The 20,234-nt window shown below is 45.3% G+C and overlaps 1 protein-coding gene across 16 annotated transcripts in view; it reads left to right on the top strand.

Annotated features, from left to right (window-relative positions):
- The window catches only part of CLYBL (citramalyl-CoA lyase), a 266,287-nt gene that overhangs the window by 15,312 nt on the left and 230,741 nt on the right, over positions 1-20,234 (top strand). For 3 of the 16 annotated variants that reach the window (XR_009740081.1, XM_061435294.1, XM_061435295.1), the window contains exons 1-2: positions 14,906-15,812; positions 16,709-16,737. The exons of 5 other annotated variants lie outside the window; for them this stretch is intronic. Coding sequence is in view for 10 of the 11 variants with exons in the window: in XM_061435294.1 (XP_061291278.1) it covers positions 15,585-15,812; positions 16,709-16,737 (257 nt within the window). In the remaining variant the exon portion in view is untranslated. Of the gene's footprint in view, positions 1-14,872; positions 15,813-16,708; positions 16,738-20,234 lie in introns of those variants that run through there. 8 more of the 16 variants (XM_061435301.1, XM_061435302.1, XM_061435297.1 and 5 more) reach the window with 7 other exon arrangements.

Genomic DNA, 20,234 nt, shown 5'->3' on the forward strand with positions numbered 1-20,234 from the left:
AGGCTAGTAAAATGATGCTCAAAATTCTCCAAGCCAGGCTTCAGCAATACGTGAACTGTGAACTTCCAGATGTTCAAGCTGGTTTTAGAAAAGGCAGAGGAACCAGAGATCAAATTGCCAACATCCGCTGGATCATCGAAAAAGCAAGAGAGTTCCAGAAAAACATCTATTTCTGTTTTATTGACTATGCCAAAGCCTTTGACTGTATGGATCACAATAAACTGTGGAAAATTCTGAAAGAGATGGGAATACCAGACCACCTGACCTGCCTCTTGAGAAACCTATATGCAGGTCAGGAAGCAACAGTTAGAACTGGACATAGAACAACAGACTGGTTCCAAATAGGAAAAGGAGTACGTCAAGGCTGTATATTGTCACCCTGCTTATTTAACTTCTATGCAGAGTACATCATGAGACACGCTGGGCTGGAAGAAACACAAGCTGGAATCAAGATTGCCGGGAGAAATATCAATAACCTCAGATATGCAGATGACACCACCCTTATGGCAGAAAGTGAATAGGAACTAAAAAGCCTCTTGATGAAAGTGAAAGCAGAGAGTGAAAAAGTTGGCTTAAAGCTCAACATTCAGAAAACGAAGATCATGACATCTGGTCCCATCACTTCATGGGAAATAGATGGGGAAACAGTAGAAACAGTGTCAGACTTTATTTTTTTGGGCTCCAAAATCACTGCAGATGGTGACTGCAGCTGTGAAATTAAAAGACGCTTACTCCTTGGAAGAAAAGTTATGACCAACCTAGATAGCATATTAAAAAGCAGGGATATTACTTTGCCAACAAAGGTCCATCTAGTCAAGGCTGTGGTTTTTCCTGTGGTCATGTATGGATGTGAGAGTTGGACTGTGAAGAAGGCTGAGTGCCAAAGAATTGATGCTTTTGAACTGTGGTGTTGGAGAAGACTCTTGAGAGTCCCTTGGACTGCAAGGAGATCCAACCAGTCCATTCTGAAGGAGATCAGCTCTGGGATTTCTTTGGAGGGAATGATGCTAAAGCTGAAACTCCAAAACTTTGGCCACCTCATGTGAAGAGTTGACTCATTGGAAAAGACTCTGATGCTGGGAGGGATTGGGTGCAGGAGGAGAAGGGGACACCAGAGGATGAGATGGCTGGATGGCATCACCGACTCGATGGACGTGAGTCTGAGTGAACTCTGGGAGTTGGTGATGGACAGGGAGGCCTGGTGTGCTGCGATTCATGGGGTCGCGAAGAGTCGGACACGACTGAGCGACTGAACTGAACTGAACTGAACCAACCTGGTGAGCAAGAACTGAAAGCGGTAGCTTGGCCTGTACTGGAAGATGCACATGCACGTGGGTGGTGCCTCCTGGAGCAGATGTTGCTGGAGGGAAATTCCCAGCCACGGGCTGTGCGCCAGCAAGGCTGTGCCAAGTCTGCAGATTAGCATAAGCTTGGCTGGTGGACCCATTCCAGCTGTGTAGGGCTTCCACTCCCATTGTACCGTTTGTACATTTGCTATAGAGTTTTGCTGTGGGTTAGAACCATCTGTGTGGGTGTAAGCTGAGAGGAACGTCACTGGGCTGGCCAAGGGAGAGGCTGAGCGTAGGGAGGAAAGGCTGGAGCAGAAACCTGAACTGAAAAACCTTCACCTGCTCACCTCTGGGCCCCACGGATCCAGAAAGGCTTGGAGGACAATTCCATAACATGTACTTTTCTTTATTCTACTCTGAATAACTGTAGCCACCGAAGTCTCTGTCCTCTCAGGGCACTCTTCTGAGCACCCCTGCTTCGCGGAATGTTTGAGTGGCATTAGCACTTCTTATGGCATAAGTATTCTTCTAGAAATACTCCATAATGGGGCATTGAGGATGGGTATTCTCTGAAGTCACATCGGAGTCTGAGAGGTGAGCACGTATGCTTGGTTGTAGTCGAGCCTCACACGGTCAGTGAGGTAGCATCTGGGGTGGCTGACACTGCTGAGCATCGGCACTTTTCCTCAAGTGGTTATTTTCTCCAGCGATGGCTTTGCAACAGCCAAGGTCTGATGGATGTAATTTCTGAAAACAGCCTCTGGTCACAGTTTCCTTAACTAAATGTTGCAGTGGCCACTCTGTAGGAGCTGCCGTTTTCTACATGACTGATTCCCTGTGGGGAAGCCCACAGGCACATGTGGCTGAGATGTTAGGAAGACAGGGAGAAGAAAGCTGGGCTCCTTGGGGAGTGGCTGTTGGTGGGCTTGATGACATTCTTAAGAATGGAAGAGTTGTTAGTTGTAAAAACAAAATGCTTTCTTGCCTCTGAATGCAGCTGGGCTGTGTTCTGTTGTTACATGTTTCTTATTTATTCCTCTGTGCATTGCTCATGATCTTGACAGTTTAAGTTTAAAACTTTACTAATCAATAAAGAAAATTCCAAAGAAATAGTATTTGTGTTTTCATATAGGTCACTTTGGGTGTACATTTAAATCCATTATAATTCATAAAAGTTTTAATTTATTTCATGTTGTTACTTGAAGATACCTTATCAATTAAATAACTCATTTGAATGATATAGACAATAAGTGGGTCCCAGAATTGACATTCCTTTCTTCTTTCTTTATTTGGCTGCATTAGTTGCTGTGCGCAGGATCTTTCTTTGCGGTGCAAGGATTCTCTAGTCGTCGTATGTGTGCTTAGTTGCTCCGCAGCATGTAGGATCGTAGTTCCCCGACCAGGAATCGAACCCGTGTCCCCTGCATTGCAAAGTGAATTCTTAACCACTGGACCACTAGGGAAGTCCTGCTTCCTTCCTTTTTTGTTTCTTTCCCTTCTTTGTTTTATTTTCCGTTCCTTCCTCCCTCCTTTCCTTCCTTTTTCAATTATAAGCCAGATTTAAGATGACTTTTTATTTAGTTGCTTTCATTTTATGTTTTGGTTAAAGTTTAGGATCTCCTGGAGTAGGAAATGGCAACCTACCCCAGTATTCTTGCCTGGAAGATTTCATGGACAGAACAGCCCAGCAGACTACAGTCCATGGGATGGCAAAGAGTCAGACATGACTGAGCACACACACACTAATCTTTGAGCGTTGGTGTTTACTGCTGTTCCACAGCCATCACATATATATTTCTCTGTATATAGCCGCAGATGTTCATTGTGTGTATTTCCAATTTTTTTTTTTTTTCCTTAAGAAATGCACAGATAAATGTCCCTATATTCAGGTCTCTGTGGCTACCCTTACTTAAGTTCTTGGAGGTGATTTTCTCTGTGTGAACTTGCTGGGTGAAAGAGTATGGACATCTTAAGCTTTTTGATGCTTGTTGTCAGATTGCCCTCCAGAAATGGTGCTGGATGTACCTGGATTGCAGTATGTCTTTTGGAGGCCTACTTGCACGTTTTCCTTGGCAGCAGTAGACTCGTGCACAGTAGAATAAGCAGAGACTCTTTCCTGCTGGTCAGACAGCTAGCGGTGCCAGGTCTAGAGAGAGCCCCGTCTCCTGACTACAACCACTGGTGGCTTTTCCCTCTGTGGCCTCAACGTCACACTGACCCAGCCTACAAGTGTTTCTGTAAATGGCCACGTAGTTAAACTTCTAGTTCTTTTCAGAACTACACTGCATGTAACGTCTTCCTCTAAGGCTTTGAGACTGACAAAAGTGCTTGATTCCATAATAAAGGAACCAAAACCAATTTCCATGAGAAAGTAAGGATTCCATTTTAATAGGCTGCTTGGTGTGAACAAGTCTGTCTGAACTGTTTCCCCATGCTGTATTCTTTTTTTTTTTCTGTATTCTTTTTTTTAACATAAAAAATTCTCACAGTAAATTGATAAGTGCCAGAAAGAGATTATAAAACTATACACATAGTATGATTTCAATCTTTTTGACAAACTTTGTATGGGATTGTATATAATATACAAGCTATACACATACATGCAAAGTAAAAGTTCCTAAAGTTTATACTCCAAAATGTAAAATGTAACCATCATTTACCCCATGCCATGTTTCTGACCAAGAAAGCAGAGTGACCAAAATTCCCTGTGAGTATATGCAGGTCTCTTCAAATATTGATATTTAGAACCCCAAAATACTGAAAAATTGTAAAGACAGCACTTGCCACCCCTAGTAAAATTAGCGTTAAAATTTAGTGGTAGATTGTGTTTGCCTTTTAGCTGAAAGTTGTATATTGCTAAAAAAAAAAGTGTATTTTAAAACATGAACCTTCTAAAAGTTTATATAGTCATTTTACATCATTGCACACATATGTATATGTTGCACAAACTTACAAGTAGCGCAGGCTATTTTAAAGCACTTCCACTTGACTTGTTGTTTTACTTAATCTCACAGGATTCTTTGTGAGCAGGATGATATGCCCATTTTACTCTTTGGCCAAATACCAAAATTCAGGAGGGGGGAAAAAAAATCCGTGCCAGATGCTGTTGTCATACAGAGACACTGGAGGGCGCTCTAACAATGAACGATGTAAGTTGTCTCCTGAGAGGCCTGCATCTTAGTAAAAGGTAGGGGAATAGGTTTTCCTGTTCATTTTAAGGTGAATGAAAGACACATAGATGTAGAAGGCATATTTCTTTCTATACTGACCTATAAACGGTCCCTTTGACAATTTGAATTCAGTTCAGTCGCTCAGTCGTGTCCGACTCTTTGCGACCCAATGGATATGAGAGTTTATGAGACATTTAAGAAGTAGCTCTGGGCTTCTTTATTGCCCCCTCCCTCCTCTTGCCCCTTCCAGCTACTCAGGGTCGTGGGTCAGCCCGCAGCACTCTGTCCCTGTAAGTCTGCTCAGACGTCACCCGTCGGAGGAGTCTTTCCCAACGAAGCACAGCCTCACCTGCTACACTGTTACACTCCCCCCGTCTCACCCCGGTAGCGTCTTTCTCCATTGCACTCGCTCCCACCTGCCGTACTGTACGCTTATCTGTTTGTAGGTTGTCTGCCTCCACCCCCAGCCCCGTGTTCCTGAGAACGTGGGCTTGGTCTGTTTATCCCACTGCTCTGAACCTTGACCCTGAAGCAGTACCTGACCCACAGTAAATGGCTGATAGAGATTTGCTGGATGAAAGATACTGCATCTGGAGATTAGTGCCTTTTTCATGTGGTAAAAATACACATAACATAAATTTGCCATTTTAAGTACTTTAAAGTGTACAGTTCAGTGGCATTAAGTACAGTCACCTTTTTTTTACAGCCCTCACCACCATCCATCTCTAGAACCTTTTCCTCATCCGAGACTGAAACCCTGTACCCACTGAACAGTGACTCCCCATCCCCCTACCCCCAGTCCCGTAAACCCTAGTCTCTCTCTTACGAATGGCTATTCTGTATTCTCCTGTGAGTGGAAGCAGGCGATGTTTGTCTTTTGCATCTGGATTATTTCACTTAGCATAATGTCCTGAAGGTTCATCCATATTATGGGGAATCAGAATTTCCTTCCTTTTTAAGGCTGGATAATATCTCATTATGTGTCTATACCACATTTTGTTTATCTAGGAATCCATCAGTAGACCTTTGGACTACTGCCTGCCACCCTTTGACAATTGTTAATGCCTGTTTTAGACGGAGCACAGAAGCCCGGTGTTAAGGGTTTGAGTCTAAAGTGAGTTTCTGTGAAACAATGGTAGCATCTTTAAATTATACCAGTGAGCCACAATTCACCCTTGGGTGATTTCTGCCTTCACAAAATAGTTCAGATTAAAGGAGAAAGTATTCAAGCTCCTAAAAATTGGAGTTGGTTTAATATCTCTTTTTGGTGCTATTCAGGGTTTTCTTACAAATGTCAAAAAAGAAAAAGCAGTTTACAAGATCAGATTTCTAACTCTGTTAGGAGCAGGAAGACCCTGGATAGATCTTCTAGGGTTCCAGTCCAGCGCTGACCCTGCTGTTACCCTTGACCTCGTTCAAGGCCCTTGTCTAAACTGATCCTTATTTTCTCACAGTTAAAACGAAGAGGGTGGACTAGACGCCCCCTGCCTACTAACATTCCGTAATCTAGGAAGGAATTATTGACCTCAAGCAAGAGGACTTTGGAGAATTCAGAAGTGTGAAATACATGGCTTTTTTTGAGCTATGGGTTATTTTGGTCCATTTGAGTTCAATTTGACCAGAGATTGAGGATAATAAAAGCTCTGCTTCCCCTAAATTTAGGGGCACAGCCTGCATCGGTTGATTTGTACCCTTCCCTCCTGCCATCTTGGGAGATGTTTGTTCATGCGTTATTCACCCTCATGCTTTAGGTCCTCAGGTCAGGAGGTGTCTTCACTGTTTCCTTCTCTCTCTGCAGTAGGGGCCTCTGGCAGGTGCTCTGTCCAAGCCCTCAATCAAGTGACTGCTGCTGCTGCAGTACAGAGGGAATGTGATTCTGAAGTAATTGGGGTGTAGTGGGAATACAGAGCCTAGAAAAACTCAGGAGTAAGAAGAGGCATGCGTCCTAAATTAGTGTTATCTGCAAGAATGACTCGGAAAACTAAAGATGTGATTTCTGCTTTCATCCCATCCCCCTCGAGTTTCCTCCTGCCCCACAAATGCCTCAGTGCTCGGAGCACAGTGTTCTTAGGTCCCGTGGTCAACTGTTTACCTAGTGATGCCCAGAAAGTGAAAGTGCTGGTCCTTCAGTGGTGTTCACCTCTTGGTGACCCCATGGACTGTAGCCCACAAGCCTCTTCTGTCCATGGAATTCTCCAGGCAAGAATACTGGGATGGGTTGCCATTTCCTTCTCTAGGGGATCTTTCCAACCCAGGTCTCCTGCACTGCAGGCGGATACTTTACCATCTGAGCCACCAGGGAAGTCCAGTGATGCTCAGAGACTGACAAAACCAGAGTGTGCAGACGCTGCGTGTGTCGCCCCACCCGAGTGTTGTACATTTTAACAAACGTCCTACCTGCAAGAGTCAGCCAGTAAAGAGAATCTTCCTCTGCCAGGGAAGCAAGTGTGGACATCAGAGAGGCTTGTGGTGTCCCTCCCACCTCCGTCGTCCTCTGGACAAAGGTCCAGCCTGTGAGTCTGGGTCACAGTCTCTCCTGTGCTGTAGGACAGTCTGGATTCACCAGGGGCCTGCAGACATGCCTGAGAGTGGGGAGAAGCCTTACCCTCAGCAGCCCCACACTCACACTCGCATACCCGCTTCTTGCCTAGCTTCCTACAGCTGGCCTCCAGTCCTCTTACCCACTCCCCCAGATGGCATCAATTTTCTGATGCCGTCCAGCGGTCTGCTGCCTGGACCCCTCGGTATGGCGCCTTGCCAGGGTTCCTTCCAGCACTGCTCTGGGTCATTCGGCCAGAACCCTCACCTTCTTCACACCCGCCCAGCCCTGTCCCCTCTCTGATTTGCTCACACTCTTCCTCCCGCCTCTCACTTTAGGAAAGTCACAGATGCCACTTCCTCCCCGAAGTTGCCCTTCCCCAGACTGTAAGGCAGCAGGCCTCTACCCCTTCCCTCTGAGACTCAGCGCCTCTGACGGTGCTCGCCCCTCTGTCCCTTCGTTATGGGCATCTCGGGCCCAACCCCCCATCGTCTGGGGTGCCCTCATCCCTCCTCCCACCCGTGCCCTGTCTGTTGCCAGGTCTGTTGATTGTCCTCTTCAGCTGCCAACTCTTCCCCACACTGTTAGTTTCCTATTGCTGTTACATTGTCACAAACTGAGTGGCTTAAAACAGGGCAGAGTTTTTACTTTACATTTCTGGAAGTCAGAAGTCTGAAGTGGGCTCCAGTGGGCTGAGACCATGGTGTCAGGGGAGCTGCACCCTTTTTAGAGGCCTGAGGGGAGGGTCTGTTTGCTCCTCCAGCTTCTAGAGTTGCCCAGATACTTTGGCTCGTGGCCCCTTCCTCCATCAAGAGCCAGCAGCCATGGGTCAAATTCTTCTCAGGCTGCCATTTCCCTGGTTCTCTTGCCTCTGCCTCATCCTTCCACTTACACGGATGTTTGTGTTTATACTGAGCCTGCTGGATGATCAGGCTAATCTCCCCATCTCAGGGTCATGTGATTAGCAACCTTAATTCCACTTTGCCATGTAACCTGCCACATTCCTGGGCTCCGGGGGTTAGGCCAGGGATGTCTTTGGGGGCCATTATTCTGCTTGCCACGTCCACTCTCCTAGCTTCAGGTTTGAGCTCGTGGAGTAGCTTTGTGATCGACTGCCTGCCTCCCCACCCTCATCACCTGCCGTGTTACCTGCTGCCTGCAGAGGTACTAGCGTGTATATTCTGTTGTCAAGACTTGTTGGGTCTGCCTCCAAAAATGTCTCGTGGTTCTGTCTCTTTGTCTCCAGTGTCACCTTTCAAGTGGGCATCTCTCATCTGGACCTCTATGAAGGGGCTCTTGTACATCCACTTATACCCCTCCAACCCATTTTTTTAAATTGAGGTAACATTTGCATAATATATAAAATTAACCATTTTAAAGTATACAGTGCAATACACTTAGTGTTGTACAACTATAATCTCTATTCCCAAACATTTTCATCACCCCAAAAACCCTGTGCCTGTCAGCAGCCACTCCCTATCCCTCCTCCTCCAGCTCCAGGCAACCACGAGTCTGTTTTCTCTTTTGCATAGCTCATATGATAGGGGTCATGCAGCATGTGGCCTTGTGTGCCTGGATGTTTTCATCTAGAATAACAGTTTTGAGATTCATCCGTATCTATATCACGTATCAGTATTTTGCTCCCCTTTATGGCTGGCGAGCATTGCACTGTGGGTAGATGCTAATTGTAGTATTGTAGGCATAGGCCATATTCTATTTACCCATTCATCAGTTGATGGACATTTGAGCTGTTTTTACCTTTGACAGTTGTGAATGGTGCTGTTGTAAACATCCACACACAACTATTTGAGCACTGGTTTTCAATTCTTTTGGATGTATACCTGGGAATGTAATTGCTGGGTCACGGGGTAAATCTGTGTTTAGCCTTTAGAGCAACCACCAAACCCTTTTCCACAGCGGTGCCCTGGCCACTGGGCGGCTCCACTGGCGGTGCACAGGTGTTCCCGTTTCTCTGTCCTTTCAGCGTTTGTTATTTTCCATTGCTTTCGTTGTCGCCATCCTAGTGGTGTGGAGCGGTGTCTCCGTGTGGTTCCTCCAAACTAGTTTTAAATACACAAGTTGGTTCATCTCACTTCACTGCCTAGCAGCCTTCCAGCGCCCTCCTGTGGCCGTCCAGGGCGTGTCTGGTCCCACCCCTTCTCTGTCTCACTTCTCACCCCCTCCCACCCTTCTCCCACACTCATCCCAGCATCATCGCTGTCTCTTGCTTCCTTAAGTGAGGAAGGCTTTGAGGACCAGTGGGGTTCAGACAGTTTCCCAAGACCCCAGACCTGAGACAGAGCCAGCTCCTTCCAGTCCCCTCGTCTGTAAGAGGGGCCCATGATACCACAGACAGTGGTTAGAATGAAATGAAACGGGCGTTGGGCATAGCGCCTGGCTCATAAGAACACCAGTAAACAGTGGATGTAAGAAAAAGAAAGACGATAGATGCATAAAGCCTGCACTCCCCTCGGCCCCACTGGCTGAGGCATGTCCGCCCTCACCCCCTTTCCACCCGCCGGGCCTCTAGTCCCTTGTCACGTTTTCAGTTTAGTCTTGGGTTGTGGATGGGCGCACTTCCTTCTTACGTTTGGTCTCTTCCTCGAAGCTGGAATCTCTGCGTTCACCCCTCTGTGCTTGTGCCCAGCACAGCGTTTGACGCATAGTAGGTGCTTAATTTAAAATTCCTGCATAAAAAAAAAAATCATCAGATGGTCACAGTAAACAGAATTCATTACTAATTATCCACTTGACATGAGAGGGTGGAAAGGCAAGCTTTTTTGGTGTGAGTGTGGGTGTATGTATGTTTTCCTCGATTATAGATTTGTCTAAACATTCCTGCTAATTTAAGATGTCAAATCTGAAGGTTCTTTCTTGGCTTGAGTTTTTGAACACAGTCCAGGGCTGTTTTCAGCCTCCTCAGTATTCTCCTTTTTGGGAAAGAGTTTTCGAAAGCATAAAGGGGGTGTCTTCTGTGCGTGCTTGTCTACAGGATTCATTTACCAGAGCAAGCTGTGGGGAGGGGGAGATGAGATCTTGCTGGTAGTACATGGCTGTGACCCAGCACGGGGGCTCACTGGGAGAACCCCCTCAGTCCAAGTCCGTGGGGTTGAAACCACCTCCTCAGCCAGTGTTTCTGTCCCAGGTACATTCCGTTTATTTCAGAATTTCTCACCTGTGGAACACACTTCTTCAACTCAGCCTCTGGAAGGTGTATTAAAGAAAAGTCCACGGTCTTTCAGCTCAATGGAGGAACTTTAGCAGCTTTCATTTGGAAATCTTTTCTGCTTCTGTTTTTTCCCCCTACCCCTCATCATTCCCCTCTCCCTGCCCAGATACCCTGGGGTGTCAGCTGGAGTGAGGTGTCATAGGAAGCATGCACCTCCCACTTTGATTGTGGACTCCTTCTGGCCAGCACTGGAATTACTGAGTTGCTGTTGGAAGAGTCTCTCATCTTCTCCATCCAGAATTAAGGAAGTCATGGGTTGATCCGGGGCAGAATCCCCCATTTGGGAGGCCCACTGCGCTGTGCGCTCCTTGAGGACAAGGTGCTGCCTTGCGGGACTCCTGTCCCAGCGCAGCGCCTCGGAGGAGTGGGGCGGCTAGCTCACGAGTTTCTGAAACCAGCTGGATGGCTCCACACGTTCTGTTGTGTATGGGAACCGCTGAGCGTTAGCAACTAGCCAGTGACCAGCCGTGATGAGCAGTTTTTAGGCTCCATAAATGTCTAATGTGCTAAGTGAGGACCCCAGGCATCCGCTGAAGAAAGGACTTTTAAAAATGGAAATAGGACTGTTGACACAGGTGCCTTTTACTAATTAGTGTACTGTTTTTGAGGAATTAGTAACAATGTTAGCATTTCCAGGATTGCTGTTAATGAGGGATGAGGAAACTTATCTTTTTATTTCCACAACCATATGGTTTACTGCTTGATGTGGTTCTCTCGCTCGCTCTCAGTGTTTTTAAATTTGATTTTTATTTTAGTTAGGGCAAAAGCATTTTTTAGCAGGGCTCATTGATTTTATTATGCAGGTAAATGGGAAAAGTATTTTCCTTCATAGAACAGTTATTCCAACAGGAAATTCTGTAACATATCAATGGTATTCTTTTTAAGTAAAAGTCCCTTTAACACATCTCTTTTAGTTATTCAGTCATGCATTTATACTTTCTCCTGAAAAGAATGAGGACTACATCCCTGCTAAGTCCTAGGCCGCGACTAAGAAGGGGGAATGGGAGAAAATTTCCCAAAGGTCTTTTCGGTGGCACGCACCTGGAGGTCCTTTATTTGGGTACATTTCATGTCAGATAGGGACTTCATTCTAAGAAGTGTATCATCTAAATGGGAAGAGAGGGGGAGTGCCTTCAGAGGACTTGGGGTCCATTCACAGGGAAGTGGACCTCTGAGCAGCTCTGGAAGGATGACTAGAGAGGGAAAAGCCTTCCTGGCTGAAGAACTGTGTGTGCAGAGCCCAGCAGGAGACATCAGACGGGTCCCTGTGGAGTGTGGGTGCCTTGTGGCAGCGACGGGAAGCTCGCTGGCCAGTTGGGGTCAGGCTGTGAAGGGCTTCTAAGACCAGACCAGGATTTCAGATTTACATCCTGTCGGTAACCCTGAGGCAGTGGAGATGTTTCAAGTCTCTCGGCCTCCATCAAGTGAGTTCTTCACTCTGTGCTCTGGTCTAGTGGTAGTCCCATGTCATTTCAACTTCTTGCCTCTCTAGTTTCCTTTAATTACATCCAAAGTGTGCTGGGACACCTAACAGGAATAGAGAAAAAGGGTCGAGGCTCTGCAGCCTGTGAGGCAGGCCAGCCCATCCTCTCCTTCCAAGGCACTTACTATATTTAAATACTCCTAGTTACTGGGAGCCTTCAGGTGACTTCATTTCTCTGAGCACTCTACACTTCGTTTCCAACATCTGTAGTTAATTTCTTAAGAGACCTTAATGAGAAACTTCAAACAGTTTAAATGTCAATTACCAAAAAAGTGAGGTTTTCAAGTTCCAGTAATCTGCCTATATTGGTTGTTGGAACACAATCCCAGGTGGATGTAATTTAAGACAGATGCCATTCCAGAGCTTCAGTTACAAAGAACTTATATATTTTCAGGACTAACAAACCGGTCTGTTGTCACTACACTTAGAGGACTGTCTACAGTTCTGGCTTATCTGGCAGGAGCTCAGTTCAGTGCAGTCACTCTGGCTCTGTTTTGGCTGGTGTTTTTGAATCTGAAAAGATCCAAAAGCTACTATGTAATAAAAACGTGTTGAGAATACAGTAGATGTTGCGATAAATCCAATTTTTAATCCTACACATTTGAGAGGAAAAGAGTATTTGTGTTGTTCTTTATTGTAGATTTATCCTTAATGAAAGGGTTAATCTTAAATTTCTGACTGAGAAATCCTGATCTGTTTGTTTCTTGCCACTCGCATTTTTCCCCTCTGTGTTCCTTCCTTTGCCTCTATTTTTGATTAGGATAAAATGCCCGAAGAAAGAGTTGGATGTGGTGATGAGCATTATTTTAACAGAAAGTAAAACGGAAGGCATGCAGAATAAATTAACCTTGTATTTTCTCTGCAGGTCACTTAGTGGGTGTTACATCCTTTGTCGTTTGTGCTACAAAGTAAATAATTTTTGGCAGCTGGTTTGGTTTTCACCACTTCTAAGCCTATGACAAACGATCTTAGAACTTTGGTCTTAAAAAGGGAAGCTTATTGTGTGTGAATTTTGAGTTTGAAGGCTTTTTAACATATAAGCCATTTATGTGGAATTTTGTTTTATTTGAATGTGAAAATTTTTTAAACTTTTGAAAGTAGTTAGAGCGTGCCATATTGAAGTGTTTTCACATTTAGACGTTTAAGTTAGTTTGCCTTTTCTATTCTTTAAAAGGCACTGAGAAAAACGTCCTCAGCTCCCGCCACAAAGCATTCATTATTTATTAGTCAGCTGCTTTTGGAAACTGTGAAATCACTCTTAATTGTATAGTTTTAGGCTTTTTAATTCCCCTAGGAGAAATAATGTTGTAAATATCTTTAGATTTATTAATACCATCTACCCATTTATCTATTTAGCCTGTCATAAATCACTTCCAGAGATAAAAAATAGTCATACAAAGTTAGATATATCTGAACATGTGAATTTCATGTATTTTCGGATAATCAGCCCTGTTTTAAAGGTTTCTTCCAGAATCAGCTCATCAGTGCTGCATTTGGCATGTGGTGTATGGCTGAAACTTCAGATGAATGCAGAGGTTCTGAACTGTGCAGTGCACAGAGTACCCATCAGGACATTTTCCTTGTATGCTGACACGACTTCTTTTCTAAGTAGAGTGATCTTGGTGGTGTGAGACACAGGCATCATATATTGGGTTGGTGAAAAAGTTCGTTTGGGTTTTTCTGTATCAGCATATGGAAAAACCTGAAGGAAGTTTTTGAACAACCCAATATAATATGTACAAAATGGATGTTTGTCTGGCTTACCTGATTGAAATGTGAAATGGAACATTTTCTGGTAGTTACTTCCCAACATGCAGATTGACTGATACCCACTAAATGTATCAGTTCAGTTCAGTTCAGTCGCTCAGTCATGTCCGACTCTGAGACCCCATGAATCGCAGCACACCAGGCCTCCCTGTCTGTCACCAACTCCCAGAGTCCACCCAAACTCACGTCCATTGAGTCAGTGATGCCATCCAGCCATCTCATCCTCTGTCGTCTCCTTCTTCTCCTGCCCCCAATCCCTCCCAACATCAGGGTCTTTTCCAATGAGTCAAGTCTTCGCATGAGGTGGCCAAAGTATTGGAGTTTCAGCTTCAGCATCAGTCCTTTCAAAGAACACCCAGGACTGATCTCCTTTGGGATGGACTGGTTGGATCTCCTTGCCGTGTCAAAATGTATGGGGTCAATGGTTTTATCAGCTTCCTAAGTGTAAAGTTAGGAAATGAATTCGAATTCCCTCTCTGTCCTGAGGGACTTGGTGGCTTACTCCCGCTTTCTCTAAGTAATATAGTAGAGCCTGTTTGGCTTCATCAGCAGCCTTGGGAGTTAAAGCCATCATTTGAAACCCTGAGTGGAAAAGTTGGAAAAGTCAGGAGGCCAGGAGTGAGAGACAAGTCTTCATCCTTTCCCTGGTGGCCCCTCACCTGCGAGTTCACACCAGGGTGGTAATAAAATTGTAGGAGCTCATTTTATGTGAAACCATTAGCAGCCTGAGAATTTGGGGCAAGCTTCCTCTCATAGTTTAAGACACTGGAAGGTGTCATTTATAAGCACAGAGGGGCTGACGGAAGGCAGAACAGGCTTGTAAACCTTCGCTTTAGGCTCTGGACAGCGGTCAGTCCATAATACAGCTTCTAGTCTTGGGTTATCAGAATCACAAACGTGCCTTTAAGCATTGCGGGCAAATCCCGTGAAACATCTGACTGCAAAGGCGGAGACAATGGCCAGTTCTTTCCTACTTGTGAAGTTGCATTTTCTTACTCTGCCTTCATGAATGAGGGTGGAAAGGAAATGGGCCCTACTACAAGTGGAACAAGTATAACTGAATACTTTTCGTTAAATTAAATGTGGGCTCTGATGACAGTTGCGTCACGGCCAGTATGGGGGTTTTACCTTGCATCGGCTATTCCTGTACAGTTCTGGCACCTTTGTGTGGCTAACTCTGAATTCCCAGGCTGGGGCAGGCGTGTGTGACGGATAGAGGCCTTAAGTGAATGGAGAATGGGGAACCATTTCCAGCTTATATTGGCTCATGAGGTGGAGAGTCCCCACATGGGGATGGGATTCAGGTTCTTGGCTGCTCGTGGGAATGACAAACGGCTCTCAGGGTGGGCCGGCCCAGCTTCAGAATCCCTGCTAATGACCGTGAGAGTAGTTCTTTAACTGAAACCACGAGGAAAAGCAGAAGATTTGGTGAGAGTTCAACAACCTGTCGATTGAGAAAAGTCTGCAGGATCCACCTGGACGTAATGATGTGTGTGACCAAGGTGCTCTAGGCTTTGGCCCCCAACGTACACGTGACTTTAAATCTCAGTGTGCCCAGTCCCCGCCACCTCCCCTCCTCCAGGAGTAACATACTTGGTTAATTGCCTCAGTCTGCTCAGAGCTGTCCCTGGTGCTCAGCGACGCCCTCCTGTTCTCAGGTCCTGTTACAGTGAGAGCCTCGGGTCCTCTGCAGCTCGTCTCTTTCTCTGGCCAGTAGGAAACATTCTTTCTGATTCCCACGGGTGACCCAGAGGGACTCTGACAGTGGAAATTGTAGGCATTCGGTAGTATTTCCATCCTTCATATCAAGCCCAGGTCTTTCCAGAGACACAGATGGGTCTGGGCTGCAGTGAGGTGGCCCCACGCCAAGAGACCAGAGTTATCTGGGAGAAGCCACTGGTCCCTCTAGTTTCTGTGGCTCCAGGTTCCTGTTTTGAGTCCGGTTTTTTCTGAGGACTTCTTCCTTTCCCAAGGAGATTTCATGCTGACCCTCCTTTGAGGCTCTCAGAATGTCCTGGTACATGCCTTTCTGCTTGGCGCTTATGTTTATTCATCTGAAGGACTCTCGGCCAGTGCACCTGTTAGGCGTCACCAGGCGGTCTTCTTCATGATGTGGCAGAAAGCATTTCCTCCCCCCACTGACCCTGAGAGGTGCGGAGGTGGTTGGACGTGGCTTCTCTTCCTAGGTAGCTGCGCTTGCTGCCCCTGTGCTCCACATCACTGTGAGTTGGGGCCCACCCTGGAAGTGGATTGTTGCCATCGAGCTGAAACAGGCTCAGATGCTGGCTACACAAGCCTGTCCTGTCCTGCCAAAGCAGCTTGGGGCGTTCCTAGTGTAAGTATCATGTGGGCTACCCAAGCACCGCCTTTCCTAGAGGGCGGGTGGGGGTTGTTGTCCCGCTGAATCTGCCTCTTTCAAAGCCGTCCCCTCTGTTAGGCCTCCTCCCCTTTCCTTACTCTTGGAGCCACTTGTAGTACACACCTTAACGTATCTGTAAGGGTGGTCTTGGGGTTGGAAATAGAACGGCTGATGGTTAGTATAGTCTCTGAAAAGAATTCCTAGTAATCTGGTAGGATTACTAGGCTGGTAGGAATACCCAGAAGTTTCAGAGAAATTCTTAAAAGTGGAAGAGCTGTGGGCAGGGCTTCCACACATGTTGACTGAAGTGTTCTGAACGAGATACATTGATGGACTCTTCCCTTGAACAGAGACCTGTTACTTTTGGCCTCTATTTCTCCCTTGTCTCCTCTTTCCTTTCGCTTCCTCTGTGGCCTCCCGTCCCACTGGACCTCTCATTCCCAGCATACTTTTCTGTTTATCTTGACTCCATCTCTGCCCTCTTTTGGATCCAGGTGTTTTTTTTTTTTTTTTAATGTAATTTTATTTATTAATTTTTGGCTGCCCTGGGTGTTTGTTGTGGGGCATGGGCTTCTCATTGCGGTGGCTTCTTGTTGAGGAGCACAGGCTCTAGGTGCCTGGGCTTCAGCAGTTGTGGCTCACAGGCTTAGTTGTCCATATGGCATCTGGAATCTTCCCCGACCAGGGATCAAACCCGTGTCACCTGCATTGGCAGATGGGTTCTTACATCCACTGCGCCACCAGGGAGGTCCTGGACCAGTTCTTATTCTTGGGGAGGACTACACTGTTTTGAGTTCTTTCTACATTGCAAAGACTGTGCTTTTATACATTAACATTAGCATGAGGAAAGTATTCTTTTTGCTGTTTTACAGGTGAAGAACGTGAGATGCAGAGAAGTAAGGTGAGTTATCCAGATTTACGGACCTACTAAAGAATAGAGTAGGAGCCACATGCCTCTTTCTGCAGCCTGCTTCAGTTCAGTTCAGTCGCTCAGTCATGTCCGACTGTTTGTGACCTATGGACTGTAGCCCACCAGGCTCCTCTGTCCATGGGATTCTCCAGGCAAGAATACTGGAGTGGGTTGCCATTCCCTTCTCCAGGGGATCTTCCCGACAAGGTTTAAAGGAGAACATTTGTGGTTAAGTTTCTTAACATGTATAGCATGCCTTGGATCTGGTTTTCTTGGCTAGTGCATAGGTAAAATGGTAGTTCTGCTGGCAACTAGGAAAAATGCATGGTTCTGGATTCTCTCCATGTCCTCACCCACTTCATTATGTCACAGTGGCAATATGGAGTGTTAAACCTCTAGATATGCAGAAATCATTATGCTTTAATCGTCCATTGTTTCATAAATATTGATAACTATATCAATAAATACTTGGCCAAATCCAGTTCTAGAACATAAGTATTTAGAATCATTCTTAAAGAAGTGCCCCAGTGCTTTTGCAGTTGTTTAAATGCATTTATGTCAAAAATAACAAATGAAAGCCCAAAAGGGAAGAAGAAAGCATAACACCTATCCTTTTAGCTTATTCAAGGTGACTATATTTTTAGAATCACAAATTGGTTCTCACAAACCACATGTGACTTGAGTACGTTTATAGAAATGGCTAATTGGACAAAATACTTGAAAATGAAATTATCTGGGAAAATTCCAGGTGTGTGATTGGTGTATGCTTAGTTGAAAATTTATTTTTTCTGTGTACTATAGTGTTTAATTAGAACAGTGTGATTTTAATCTAGCTTTTGATACTATAAAAGTAAAGTTCGAATTGGTTCATTTATTTTTGGTGTTCTTTTAATCATGAAAATAATGCTTAAAGCACCTATTAAGCCAATTATTTTTTCAAAGGCAGTTTAGTAAACTGAACAATTGTGTGGTAAACTTATTTAGTATTTTGTTTGTCTCATTATGGGTTTTAAAAATCGCTTAGCTTAGAGCTGAATACATTTCAGTGTTGTTTTTTATGTAAATTGTCATCTTTAATGTTTCACTAGTTTCACCGTGTTAGGCTGAAGGTATTTTTGGTTGTATCAAATATCCTTATATATTTTATTTAAATCCATATCTACTTGCTTTAAATAGCTTGAATTACAGCTGACTAGTGAAAAATATTTTAAGCATAAAAATGTGTTTTTCCCCACCATGTTCTTTTCAGTTGTTGATAGAGGTGAAAAACATTTAGTAGGTTTCCTCCATTTCCACCCTTGATTAAGCTGTGCTTCCGAAGAAATATTCGTAGGAGACATGCTGCAGTGTGTCAGAAACACTGCTGTATTACAGATGCAACATCATCTAAAAGGAAAAATTGAGTGTGGGTTTGAAGTTGACAAGTGATGAAAGTAGCCCTGAAGTTGTCAATTAGGGAGTGAAGGCCTGGAACCGATAACTTAATGGGCAGTGCCCCCTGCTATTTTGTCTTTGGGACTGTGGGATCGTTACTGCTCTGGAAATAGGCACACACGTACCCAGACGTAGACATACACACATGTATGTATAGGAATGTATGGTGGGAGGTGCAGATTCAAACTAGTCATGCTGATGTGTCTCCTAAAGACGTGTCCCTTCTGAGAGGACTTAACAAAAAGAACAAGTGCCTAGCTTTACTTTGTTTCACGTTTATCACCTTTCTAACATAGGATTTTCATTGGTTGGCTTTATAAACCATGTTGCCAAACAACAAATGCATCGTTTTTTTGTGTGGAGTTTTCTCTGAAAATTCTTGCCTTCAATCCTGCTGAGAGTCTTTTCTTAGATCACCAATGTAAGCCTGCAGTCATACACTGTTTGCAGTTGGTATAACCCCAGTTGCCATAGTATGCTTTGTGCTGATTTTAAAATAAGGGTAGAGGGAGGAGATATATGGCTTCCCCGATAGCTCAGTTGGTAAAGAAGCCAGCTGCAATGCAGGAGACCTCGGTTCCATTCCTGGGTCAGGAAGATCCTCTGGAGAAGGGATAGGCTACCCACTCCAGTATTTTTGGGCTTCCCTTGTGGCTCAGCTGGTGAAGAATCCACCTGTTATGCTGGAGACCTGCGTTCGATTCCTGGGTTGGGAAGATCCCCTGGAGAAGGGAAAGGCTACTCCACTCTTCTGGCCCGGAGAATTCCATGGACTGTATAGTCAATGGGGTCGCAAAGAGTCCGACATGACTGAGTGCTTTCACTTTCATAGCTGATTCATGTTGTTGTACAGCAAAAACCACCGCAACATTGTGAAGCAGTCATCCTCCAACTAAAAAAATTTTTAATGTGGGTAGTTAGTCATTTATAAGCTGTAGGTTACAATGAGTTGTTAGTGGATGGTTAGGAACCCAAATGAACCAAAGCTAGTTAGATTGTGTTACTGACACCATGAGCTTCCCAGGTGGCGCTAGTGGTGAGGAACCCACCTGCCAAATGCAGGAGACACAGCGACTCAGTTCATCCCTGGGTCGGGAAGACCCCCTGCAGGAGGGAGTGGCTGCCTACTCCAGTGTTCTTGCCTGGAGAATCCCCTGGACAGAGGAGCCTGGCGGGTTGCAGTCCACAGGGTCGTAAAGAGCTGGACACGACTGAGCGACTGAGCACACACACAGGAACCTCTCACTCTAACCCTTCGGTACCGCAGCTTTGGCGACTGTGTGCGTCTTGTAAATGTGGCCCTGATCACTGGGAATACCCTGTTATTTTCAGCCTCAGCCAGGTGTGCGAGGGCTGGCAGTGGTCATGGCATTGGTTGGGGCTGGGGTGGGTAGGGGGTCGTTGCTTGAATCCATCACTAGGCTAAGAGGCAAAGTACTGCCTCCTTTCTTTTCCACTGAGCTCAAGTGCTCACTGGGCCTTCGTGAGGACTTTGACCCGGGACTCTTGGGGCTCCTCTTGGGTACTTATGTGACCCTGGAGTCACCAGGGTCATTCCTTCATCCAGAATTTTTGGGCTTTTTTCTAGAGAGGAAAGTGGTAGGTCTGTACCAAAAGGGCTAGAAGGCTCGGGATCCCACTCGTCTCTCTGCCTTCTGAGGCAGCTCCTCATGGGTGGCGCCGACTGGTTCCGCTGTGAGCCGCTGTGTGTGGTGCTGTGCTAACAACAGCCCAATCCTTGATTAAGTGGTAGCTCAGTGTTCTGCGTAGCCAGGTTTCTTTTAAAGTTTACAGATCTTCCATCTTTTCATCAGTGTGACTGGCAGTCTCTGTCCTTGTTACCTAGTATCTATAATTATCTATATCCTCAGCTTTTCTGCTAACACCTAATATCTTCAACAAGGTAGACAAAGAGGAGGAGAGAATTGAACAGGTGGGAGCCTGAACCAAGGGATGCATGAATTTCTGACACATTTGCAGGAAATTGTCTCATTTTAATCCTGTTATTCATAGTCACATTAAAAGTTAACCATACGATATAACAAGTTGCAGAA

This window comes from Bos javanicus, chromosome 12 (assembly GCF_032452875.1).
Source record: "Bos javanicus breed banteng chromosome 12, ARS-OSU_banteng_1.0, whole genome shotgun sequence".
Taxonomy (NCBI): domain Eukaryota; kingdom Metazoa; phylum Chordata; class Mammalia; order Artiodactyla; family Bovidae; genus Bos; species Bos javanicus.